Consider the following 13,083-nt stretch of genomic DNA (forward strand, 5'->3'; position numbering starts at 1 on the left):
ACAGTTCTGTTGATAAAATATGTTACAAGCATTTTCGGGTGGGATGGCTCTTATTACGCACTCTACGATACAACTCAAATCAATGACTGAAGATGGATTTACACACATGTGAAGCAACAGGGCCGCGACAGACCTATGATTCTACCGACATGGTTGGTAGTTTCGTTGTAGGAATTTAAATGGCAACACACTCTCACCGCTGCCATACCTATGTGTTACTCATTGTTTTCGGTTTCGTATTGACATAACCCTCCTTTACAGAGTTGCGTTAAATCGTCACAAAGCTGTGCCGTTGCTAGATGCATTTTGTAAACTGGAAAGCTATAACGTTGAATTGTAATTGTACACCAAGGATGTCCCAGTTAAAGTTTTCTTATGCCTCCATTGTCAGTGATTTATCCGCTGAGCTACACGTTTTTAAAGGAAATTAACAGAGAAAATAGTGCTTACAAATCGCTGCTTCCTGAGTCTTCGTCTCATCCATATACTTTCCATTGTCTCTGCAGTTTCCAAATCTCATTAAATCCACATCTGTATAAAGAATATGCGGGTGTTAAAGACAGCTTGAAGTAATTGCACCAGCGGAGAAATGCTCATAATGGACCATAAAAGATATGAATATGCCCCTGTTTAAAAGACTTGAGTACCTCATTCTACCTTGCTCAGCTCCCCTAATTGTAACTCGCACACACCCGCTAGTCCCTCGCTATAAGTAATTCATACCTACCCATTCCCACTTGCCCTTTTCACTTACCATTCAGCCCAACTCTCTCTCTCTCTCTCTCTCTCTCTCTCTCTCTCTCTCTCTCTCTCTCTCCCCCCCCCCTCCCTCGTCCCTCCTTCCCTCCCTCCCTCCTTCCCCCGCACACACACGCTCACTCTGTGTGTGTGTGTGTGTGTGTGTGTGTGTGTGTGTGTGTGTGTGTTTTGACATCGCAAGAGCTTCAGTATGTAGTATTGTACATTCCGAAATCCTGGTGTCTCGATATCAACCCTACAGACTTCCACAATTTCCAATTTTGTAAGCAACCGAGTATGAAGAAAACTGTGTGAATAGTAATTAAGCGAGATTTCCACGGGAACTGAGAGAGACCCAGGTTCATTTGTGGGTGAGTGTACCCTCCAAGATATCAGTTTTTTGCCATCACCCAGACCATGTCATGCAGATGCGAGGATGGTTCCTTAAAATGGCCCTGGCTGCTTCCTTCCCCTCCAGTAGTAAGAAATCGGACCAAAATTCTGTCTCTGAAATCTCTGCTGCATTCTTGTTGTGTCTGGGTGTTAAATGAGGAAATTCAAGCAAGTTATTCTTGAGAGTAATTGTGTCAGACTGACTTCCAAGTCAACAAATTACGATCAGTTTGTGGCATATTATTATGTTGTACACTTTCAGCCACCTGTTCACACACAATACTGATAATTTTCAACGTACAAAAACGCCACACCTGAAACTCCCCATAATTTTTATCTTGCCTGACCATCGACTGCACTTCCTGCCCTCTTTCTGAGCTCTTGTCTCACTGATCATAGTGTTGATGATTTAGTTTACCAGATAAATGAGTGTTAAGTTGAGGTACAACATACAGAAAGCAAACATTGCTGCCATTGTCCGGATGCCACAGATTGATATTGAGCACTATTTAAGTTTCTAATCATACCATCGTGGTCCCACTGAGAGTGGTACATACAGTGATCAGCCTATACATTGTAACACCTGCTAAGCAACTCATTCCAGTTTTGGAGCACAGTACACCAGCTACTCTGCAGGAAGTGGATTTGACAAGTCCTTGGTGGGTTTCCAGAGATACTGGCACTAGATGCCTAAGCACAGATAACACAATTCTCGTAAATTATGGCCCAGTGGTTTGTGGCTGTGGAGCTGGCAACTGATGCCTCGGATAGGTCACAGAAAATACCAGCCAGCACTATTTCATTATTTATTTGTTGGTCCAGCTTTATACCCTGAGATTGCAATTACAAACAATTCAAACTAAAACAATCACATAGAAAATAGGGAAAAAAAAGAGCCAAATTTTTTCTCTCTTTTTATTATTCTCCACTGGATTGTGATTAGGTGAATGTGGTAACTGAGTCATTAAAGTGAGTTCACTATCACGCTTCTCAAATCATGTCAGCATGATTCCGGCTCTGTGACTTGGTCAGTTATCCTTCTGAAAAATGCAATTGCTGTGAGGGAAGACCTCGAACATGAAGGGGTGCCGGTGGTCTGCAATAATTTTAATATAGCTCACAGTTTTTGTAGTGTCTCAGATTACTGCTACAGGTCTCGTGGAAGTGCAGGAGAATGGCCCCTGACCCGTAAGCGTAATACTGCCCAACCTGGCCTGCCCCTTTGGAACTGTTAGCCTCTCGAGCAGCTCTACACCTGGATGGTGGTGTATGACCATCACCCTTTTGTAACAAGAAATGTGATTCATCTGACAAGATGACATGTTTCCATTTATCCGTGGTGCAGTCTCAATGATCCCATGCCCACTACGGTCATAATTGATAATCTCGTTTGTTGAATATGGGGCTGAGCATGTTACCATTCTGACCAATGAGTGCTGGACAGTGTGCTCTGAAACATTTGTGCAAGCACCAGCATTGTAGTCAGTCATCAGATCTGCAACAATCATTGCTTCTCTTGCATTGCAGAGCAGGCGAGCCTCCATCTCTGTTACTGTGAGGAATAAATTACATCCAACAGTTTGTTACCTACTCATGACTACAACGTCCTTCAACCAATTTCCAATGACTCTCACCACAGTAACTTGCAAAAAGCAGACGAACTTCGCCATTATAGAGATCGTCATTCTCAGGAGCTAGGACATAACTTCATCAAAGTCCCCCAGTGATGGTCTGTATTATCACTAGACTGATTCTCCGTTTTTCTCTGATCTGCACACATACTTTCCTTACGGTGTTGCAGGCCCGCAACAGCACTAGGCAACATTAAATCTTGCGGTTGGCAGTGGTCATATTGTTTCGGCTCATCAATGTAGAAGGCTGCAATACAGTTGTACATTTTCACTAAATACTTCGTAAGTTAGCTTTTGGGGCATAATTGGTGTGTATCTCCAGGTGTCTGGCAACTCAGGTTTTTCAGCATTTCCATTGTGTTCTCCCATGTGTTAAACAAACGTGACCATTAATGCTGCCCTTGTTTGAATACATCTAATGTATCAAGATAATTTGTGTGAAGTGTCAGCATAGGTTTTGGCGGTTTCGTGTTGCTGTCCTTTAAGTTCAGTGTACCACTAAAGTGTTAGTTTTAAGTGTATAACAACAACAGGATTACTGCAAACAATCGCCACCTTAACACACTGTGAAGTAATAACCCACGCCATCATTTGCTGCCAGGAAGGCAGCAGATTCCCACCTACTTCACCATGTCCTAATAATCGTGGAACAGCACTTGAGAGGCATTTCTATAAGATGTGGGTGCCACAATTTGTGCCGATGGGCACTTCATTTAACTTAGTGTGTAAATCATTGTTTAAACTTCTGAGTGAGTTCTGATCATAAGAAACCAGATACTTCAAACTGTAATGGAATGCTGATAACAAATTTCATAAGTGCCTTTCGCAGATGCTATTCTTCACTTCAACATTGCTACAAAATGGACAACATGTGGTGTTGTACCAGGAATAAACCTTTGATCCCTTACTTGCGCATTAACTTAATGCGGATAATAAGATTGTGGAAATGAAACTAGAAAATTTATAATCTTCTTTTCCCGATCAACAGATAAGATTATGCATTAGTTACAGTATCGTAAAATTATGTTGAGTAATAACATTATTAAAAGGTGTTCTTAACTTGTATAGGAGTAAACGTGTTACTGGAAGAACAGAATTGTTAAATTATCTAGCCTTCAGCCAACATTGCCTCAATTACTCCGATAGTTCAACCATTACCAGTGTTTTCACACTCAGTTGCTGCATTTGCTGAAAACTTCAAAAGAGAGGCCATTAAATGATATCTTTGTTGCCAGTTATGGTCTTATGATGTAAAATATAAAAAAAAAATTAATGTCAAGTGGATACTTTTCACATATTTTAATTTCTTCGGCTTTCTTAGTTCACTCTGCAACTTTCCTGTTAGGAAGTCTATGTTAGTTTGTTAGTAATTCAGTTGGTTAACTGTTCTTTAACATAAAAATCTTTTAACAATTATCATAGACCTATCAGCACAATCCAACAGTAAAACCTAGTTGCAAGTTAACTTGCGTATAGGTATAAAATTATCTGCAGTCCTAGTTAATTCCAGAATTGTTACACTGTTCATTCATATCTCATCACGTTCATTACTCACTACACACACATCCTTGGGAGAGATCGGGAGCATGATGATGATATTCCTGCCTCTCTGTTAATTCATTGTGCATTCTCATGTGTTTGTCTGATAAACTGAATCATCCTTTCTCAAGGAAAATTTGATGACAACTTCAGGAAAATTAAAGGTGGCTAGTATTTTCTGTCACAGATCTTGTGGACACAGTCTTCCAGTAACATGTGTTATAGGTGTAGAATGATTATATTTTGTGAAAGAACAGGTGTTTATTTTTTTAATTTTTGCAGCTTTAATTTGCTACTGAAGTAATCCTTATGGTGCAATATGTATGTGTGTGTGTGTGTGTGTGTGTTTTTAAGCGAGGCAAAAATATTGGTACAAGGCTTCCTTTTGAAATTCCTCAAACACAGTTTTGTATTTAATTCATTTTTTGCATTTAGTTGTTTTTGTGGGTCCTTCCTGTATTTTGAATATTGTGGCCATGAACTACACCTTAACTAAAGACTCAGTATACATAGGAAAAACATCCAATTACAAATCACCCGAAACTATGCACTCATGACAAGACTGTAAGGGTTAACATCCTGCATTCTCTTTGCAGCTTTGTGTATTCGCTCCACTTCAGCTATGCTTGTTACACTATTTGTGCAGTCATTGTATACATTCAATATGGCAGTTTTATTGTTCACTTTCAAACTGTTTGTTTTCTTCATGTTCAGCATTAGTATATTGCTTACTGATCAGTTACTAAATATCCCTGTGTGTTTCATTTGGTTTTTATCCTCTTGCCTCATCTTGCCTGAAAACCATTGATGTATACCAAGAACAACAAAGATTCTAAGATGCGACCTCGAACTAGTATAATAATGTATTTTGAATCTGGTTAGCATTTATTAAAAATTTCACTTTATGTAAGACACACATTCTCTATCCTCCACAGAACCACTCATTTGCTATATCTCTTCCACTAGCGATTGCCATTACTTAACCATTTTCAGTTTGACTAACAAATCAGGTGCAAAAGGCTTAGTTATTCTGTTGCTGACACATTTGAATTTACACTTGAACAGGAATGGTAAAAGGAAATATAGTTGTGGGATTCTGTCATCTACATTGATATTGTTTCTTGGGCAGAACACAAGTTAGGGGAAGGGGGTGGGTGTGGCATGTGTGGTTTAAGGATAAATGATCTCTCAATGTTCAGATGACATTGACAAGAAGTTATTTATGAAAAACAACAGGAGGAGGAATACAAATGGTTGGAAGAATATTTGAATCCTTTTCCACCCTCTTCGACATATTCATTTAATTATGTAAAAGAGAGAGGCAGTTGTGTGGAAACTGGTTCTACACCAAAGCTATAAAGAATATGCAGGACGTCAACAAGGAACAGCTTACACATGTTGTCAGAAAAATTAATAAAGCTCCTGAGACAATGTGATGCGAAAAGTTACTAGCAGAAATGAGCTGGCATATCTAACACTTAGTCTTTAAATTTAGCAGGACTAATAGTGGCACAAGGCAAAGAAAGGATTGAACTTGCACTATATGTAGAAAAGGTCACCAATGGTAATGACCTGGGTATTCCCAACTTCATAGACCATATACTACTTTGAGAATGAATAGAAAACGTTGTAGAAAATTTTGTTATTTGCCAGAGAGACGCGGTTGAACCAAGCAGTTTATTAAAAAATAAATTTATCTGCATTTGACAGCAGGTGACGACAGTTGTGAGCAATATGGCAGATACTTTAAAATTTCTGCCCACACTGCTCAAAGAGTAAAATAAAATGACCCAACAAAAAATGATACTTTGGATGAATAAAGTCAATGTTGTTTCATTACTATGTTTCCTCATTTTTAAGCTAATGTTTCATTGCAGACCCCCCCACCCCAACACACTCATCTGCTGCTATGTAGAATCTCTTCTTATTTCACTGTTTCTTTGTTACAGCAAACGGAACCGGAAGCAGAAACTCCTGCACCAGCTCCAGCACCTCAGGCAACACCTGCAGCAACTGTACCTGTGACCACAGTTGCACTTCCAGGTGGAGAAGCTGGGAAAAATCAACCAAAGCGACTACATGTCTCAAACATACCCTTCCGTTTCAGGGACCCAGATCTAAGAGCGATGTTTGGGGTGAGTTACTAATCAGCGACGTTGCATTTTTCAACTGAATTTTGAAATAAAGCCAGAGGATAAGATCAACAAATTGTAGCATCATCCATTCATAGAAGACTTCTATGGAAACAAATTTTACATGTATGGAATATAACCATATAATTTATAACAATTGAACATCTTGTATTTTCATCCCTTGAACTGGCTTACAAGTATTTCGCAACCGTTACAATTGTACGTCCACAACTTGTATAGCTAAGTGAAAAAATTAACATCGTGGGATACAAAATGTTACATTTTTGCCGTATTTATTTCCTTAGAAGTAAACGTCGAAAAACTTAGTTTTCGAGAATCTTGGGGGTTACTGGCAGGTAGAAAAAGATTTTTTTATCTACCTGTGATACATATTGTCTTAATTGTTGGACTTTGAACTATGGTCAGTGTCATAATGAAGTACAAAATGTAGCTTTATTCCAGTAAACTATGTAAGTTTGTTGAATGAGAGAAGAGCTCAGAGCAAGGAGAATGATGTGAGTTCATGTGAGGGTCACTTTGAAAGTTTGAAGAAGGTATTTGAAAGCATCATACAGTTTAGTGTAGTGTTGCAAGGTCAGAGAGATGTGACAGACAGACAGACAGACAGACAGACAGACAGTTGTGCAAAATACTTTTCAACACACATTCTAAAAACTGTCTTCAGCAGCTAACTCGACAGCTTACACACAGTGAAAATATCTTAGATCTTGTAGCAATAAATAGGCTGCACCTTATTGACAATGTCAGTATAGCACCGAGGATTAGCGATCATGATGTCATTATAGCAACTGTGATATAAGTCAAGAAGGCTAGGAGAGTGTTTCTGTTAGATAGAGCAGATAAGCAGCTACTAGCATTTCACTTAAGTGAATTGGCATCACTTAGTTCCTGTAAGATGGATGCAGAGGAATTGCGGGCAAAGTTTAAGCAGATTGTAAATCATGATCTGGAGAGTTATGTGCCTAGTAAGTGGATAAAGGATGGAAAAGACACACCAAGGCTTAGTAATGGGATTTGGAGGATGCTGAGGAAGCAGAGGCTGTTGCATACTCAGTTCAAAAGGCTATGCACAAATGATGATGGTGGCAAGCGAAGGTTAACAGAGATTCAAGCATCTGTGAAAAGATCTATTCACAAAGCATACAACAACCATGATTGTCACACTTTAGCAAAAGATCTGGCAGAGAACCCGAGGAAATTCTGGTCTTACGTAAAATCGTTCAGGAGATTTAAGGCTCCCATTCAGTGCCTTGTGGACCAGTCGGGTGTGGCAGCAGATGGTAGCAAAATGAAAGCCGAAGTTTTAAATTTCATGTTCAAAAAATCGTTCACAGAGGAGAATCATACAAACATATAGTAATTTGAACGTCAGACTGACACCCGTATGGAAAACATAGTAATAAGCAGCCCTGGTGTAGAGAAACGGGTGAAAGCATATAAATCATCAGGTCTGGATGAAGTCCCAGTTTGACTTTATAAAGAGTAATCTACGGCATTGGTCCCCTATCTAGCTTGAGCTTATCATCAGCCTCTTGCCCAGCACAAAGTCCAAAGTGTCTGGCAAAAGGTGCAGCAAAGAAAAATGTTATGGAAGGGGAAGAAAATTCAGTATCTTAAAAGTGCCAAAATAGATAAGAATACCAACACCAGTACAGTGAAATTCCTAAACTACAGACCAGTAGAAGGAGAAAAAGTAAAAACAATAAGGACGTGTGCGGTTTAGATGATATACTGCTATGAAATTGGAAGGAATTACCCAAAGCTCTGAAGTTCTCTCTCTCTCTCTCTTTTTCTCTCTTTCTTTTATTTTTGCAGGGGATGGGGGCTCTGTTATTGCACCCTATTCAGGAACTTTGTAATTCCAGACTTCCTAGTATATGTAATAGCTTCAGGTAATTTTTATATACATCTAGTGAAAAAAATTGTCTTTTAGTATTTTAGATTTATTATGGTACAGCTTGTTTATAATTTTTGCCAAGTCCTGAGAGACTGTAATGTAGTGACACATGTATCTGATATGTGTTACAGAATGAAAGAAAAAAATTATCAACTTACTGTGTACTAATAAAAAACATTTTCATTTAGTATGTATCTTCATGTTTGTTGCAGCAATTTGGTCCCATTCTTGATGTAGAGATAATATTTAATGAGAGGGGATCTAAGGTAAGAACTATCTTTTCATTCATATTTATCTCTCTCTCTCTCTCTCTCTCTCTCTCTCTCTCTCTCATATTCTGAGTCATCTTGAAAAGAGCTCTATTAATTTTGAGGAATGCACTGTTGTAAAAGAATGGACATCATTTTACCTAAAACATGGCATAACTTTCAAATGTTGTGTCTAGCTTTTCATATAAGTTTTTTTTTTTTTTTTTGGTTTTCCCTCCAATATTTCAATGATTATCATCTCCATTGTAGTGCATGATGTACACTGTTACAGAACTGTTGCACAAGTAGGTAAAAGCAGTGTGTCATTGTTTCCCTATGAAATTGACATTGGAACAATCATTTGTAAGTTATGTCTGTGAATGTCTGTATGAGATTGCTGGCAAAGTTAAAAGCAGAGTAATTATTATATTCAGTAATTTCTTGAGAAAATAAATTTGAAATGCATAGATTTATTAGTCATTTGATGGTGAAGTGAGACTTATCTATAATTAAATGAAAAATTTTGGTCACAAAGTCTATAAATAGTAGAATATTCCTTTGCCAGCTATGTACCGAGTTCTTGATCATACTTCTTTGTGTCTGCCATTGTGTGTTCATAATAATGTTTTACAATTATATAACTTTAATTACTGTTCAGACAGTTTTTTTGTGCCAAAATGTGGAAGAGCAGTGACTCTGGAGCAAATGAATGAAATGTACCACAAAATCGTTGAATATTTGTAACTGAATGTAACTGTTCGTTTAATATTACATGGCCATAAAGCAAAATTTTTCTTCATTCTTCTCAAACAATCATAACTGGACGAGGATGGTTTTGATGGTATATTTTATTAGTCTTGCTCCATGTATCATCCCATCTGCCAATGTGGAATGCTTTCAGAAATCATTCATAAAGTAATATGGTCAGTTGGTTTATAGCAAAAGGCAACTGTTGTGTTTTAATCATAGGGGTTTGTGTACAACAGAAATTATTTAAAAAAATGAACTTACTAGCACATGTATCTGATGTGCTGTAATCCACTGAAAGTTATACATAATTTCTGCAGTTGTGATGTAAATTTAAGAGCCTGCTCTGCCAAACTCGTGTGATTCCATGTCCTGTAAGCATCATAGTAAAAGTTTGTTTTTGATGTATTCCTCTTTTCTGTGTACAAATCATAACTTTATCCTTGCAACTGTTGTTAACGCTACTGTGAACGTTCTTGCGTTATCTTTAGTATTGTTAGCTCCAGTTGCAGCTCTTGATGTTATATCATTTTGAACTTCACGCAACACTTCGTTCTTGATTTGTAGCAAAAATATTAAAAGTATGAAAGCTTTTTCTGCATAACATACTGCCCGACAGACAAACGTTGTGTGCCTGTAGGACTTCTTAATAGTGTGGTAGCTACCACACATTGATTTTTATGAAATAATATTTTGTAATGTTATCTCCGAAGTAACAGGGCTGTATGTTTACCAGAGGACTTAAAACGGAACATAGATATAATAATGTGTGGTTTGAATGTAGCATACATTAGTTATAAAACAACAGGTACACATTGATAGTATCTCAAAGTTTTATGTAATAGAATATTAATCTGACACCCTACTTTTCTTTGTTACTGCTTCTTGTTGGCACTTCCTTTGTGACAAGGCATTTCTTTTTACTGTTGGCACCATAGGAAACAGTTAATTTAGATTGCAGTGAATGTTTAGTTATTTTCACAAAGCTATGTTTGCAGCTACTGTCTAATGGAAAGTCTTGTGATGCAGTCATTTTTTCATTGTCATCATCATCATAACCATTATTATTATTATTATTATTATTATTATTATTATTATTATTATTGTCACACACTTCACTATCACCACTTCTACTAATATAGTTTTTTATTGCGTTTGTACGGAATTGGGGTATCCTTTTTGTGAACGCTGCACTGAAATACATGTAGCAAGAGATGATGTATCAAAGCATGCAAGAAAACAATCACTTTGATATGTACAGTTTGTGAAAGAACTGCATTTTTTTTTGTTGGGATCTGGGAAAACAGGAAATGCAAATGCATGGTTGACAAGTAATGGCCTGAGCCTGAAATAAGATACTAAATGTGCTCTCAGGTTTTTTTGTGATCTGTGATGATAATGAGAAATTTTATCAGTAATACTGCTCTGTATGTTTTGAATGCCTCATATTAGGCACATTACTCTTTTGTATATAAAAATAATTTCTCAGCATCTGTGAATCTTGCAGCTTTTATCACAGCTTTAGCTTTAGACATATTAATAGTCATTTACACAAAATTTGATTCTTTCCTTAGTGGAGGAAAGCTAACTTTGCCATTATCAAACTGCTTATTTTCTAGTGAATTATAAATAACTCATTTATCAGTCAGTGTACTATTCTTGCTGATTTTAGTTTCCTCTGTTGTTAGTTCTATATATGGAAAAGATTTAGTTAAGATTTGTGCCACATGGGTTAATTCTGGTACTGTTTATTCACTTATGGGGTGTATACTGACTAGTCTTTGATTTTGTAAGACAACATGAAACAAAAATATCTGTGACAGGAAAATGAATTATATTCTGAAACTTCAACTGTCATAATGTAAAACTTTCTAGACATGTAAAAGGAACTGTCTGAAGTTTTTCTTACTTGGTATTATGTTACCATTTAATATTAAAGAAATAGAGAAACTATTTGTAGAGTGGAACAGCTAATTGTTCAAAGTGGCAGCATTGAGCAGTTAACCTTTTTTCCATTGAAATGTACACTATTGGCGTAAATGCGGAGCCATATTATTTATGCAGATACCTGTGTTCATTTTGGTTCTTTGTAATATCAAAAACGGTGCCACTGATACATACAGAGGTAATTGTGCACCAGAGAGATCTAAATGCTGCAGATCACTGCCAGCTTGTGTATGAAATCTCTCCCTCACTGTAATGCAGTTTGCTGCCCTATCAATTTCTTATTGCACTTATATTTGTTGTTTTGTGGGATTGCTTCCCATTCATATTGAAATGAGGATGAGAAATGGAAAAGGAAACTGGGACAGGAGTTAATAGTTAGTGAGAACTCTTGCACTTCTTAAAAAACCAACAATAAGCTGATGGCAAAGCCAGATGGCTTCCTGCACTTTAGGAGTCTTTAATATCCCACTCATCCCCGCTTTTTGTCACGTTTCTATGTGGAGTAACAAATATGCAGGTCAACTGAAAAGCAGGATGATTCTGTTTTTATATCCTTATCTTGCCACAAGTGGTATCTTTGACACGATAGAACACAAGTTTCTTCCATCTAGGTGCAATTTCTCTGCCTTTTATCAGGTTTTTGCTCTGATTGACAACAGTTGGAAACACTCTAAACTTTCAAATGTGGAAGACTGATGGAAGTCATCACTGCTGTTAGGCCACCTCAACTGTAGAGGCTTTAGACCTAGCAATACAAAGCTTAATTTCTTTAAGAAAATACATAGACATCTGGAGGCCTGCTGTTGGCCTGGATTCATGCCTGTGGATCATTGAAAAGGATCTAAGAATCTTTTATTGTAAGGAAAGCTTTAGTTATTTCAGTCATCAAAGGGGTTTAATGAGGAATCAAGTTCAGCAGAGTAGTCATCCATGCATTCTTCTAACACTTTGAAGTGAGGGAAGGTGTGAGTGATGAAAGAGAAAGGAACATTGTGGATGCTTGAATTTTTAAGTGAAGAAAAACACGGGGTTTTGTAATGACATTCTAAGGGATTAACAATGTATGTAGGGATTGGACTTGCATCACAATTGGTGGCTCAACATATACATCATGTCTGACATTGAAAAATGATAAAAAGTCTGTCTGATGTGGTTACCAAATAATTGTTACGGTAGCTGAAAGTTCTTACCATTCTCAATAGGGAACAGAAGAATAAACAAAGAACTTGTTAAAAATCTTGCTGATCCCCCTGCGCGCGCGCGCACACACACACACACACACACACACACACACACACACACACACACACACACACACACACTCTCTCTCTCTCTCTCTCTCTCTCTCTCTCTCTCTCTCTCTCTTACATACCTTAGATCAGTTAGCTTCTTCACACTAAATTTATCCTGTTTTAGTTGATTGACAACTGTCTCAGTGTAGAGGATAATGACAAAATATATCACCTAGTTTTACATGTTGTCTTGATAATTTAGCCACAGAACTTCACTCAAAGCAACAATTTTGTCATTCACACTTGTTTTTGACTGCTGGAAACAATATCGTGAGACTTCAGAATATTTTTGTAGATACACACATGCGCATAGTGATACACGAGGCAAATAAGTATCGCAGTAATCATTCTAAAATGTCTTACAAATCAACCAGTAGGCTATTTTCAGTAAGCACATATATGTTTTTGATTTTGTATGGAAAACTGAAATATATAAAACAAAAACAAACAAACAAAAAATAAAATAAAATAAATGGCTGTTCTAGGGAAGTGATAAAC

The 13,083-nt window shown here is 37.3% G+C and overlaps 1 protein-coding gene across 10 annotated transcripts in view; it reads left to right on the forward strand.

Moving 5' to 3' along the window:
• The window catches only part of LOC126259353 (RNA binding protein fox-1 homolog 3-like), a 456,111-nt gene that overhangs the window by 350,748 nt on the left and 92,280 nt on the right, over positions 1-13,083 (forward strand). For all 10 annotated transcript variants that reach the window (XM_049956084.1, XM_049956093.1, XM_049956134.1 and 7 more), the window contains 2 exons: positions 6,251-6,436; positions 8,564-8,617. In XM_049956084.1, coding sequence (XP_049812041.1) covers positions 6,251-6,436; positions 8,564-8,617 — 240 coding nt within the window. The remainder of the gene's footprint in view (positions 1-6,250; positions 6,437-8,563; positions 8,618-13,083) is intronic.

The sequence above is a fragment of the Schistocerca nitens genome, chromosome 1, assembly GCF_023898315.1.
Source record: "Schistocerca nitens isolate TAMUIC-IGC-003100 chromosome 1, iqSchNite1.1, whole genome shotgun sequence".
NCBI lineage: Eukaryota > Metazoa > Arthropoda > Insecta > Orthoptera > Acrididae > Schistocerca > Schistocerca nitens.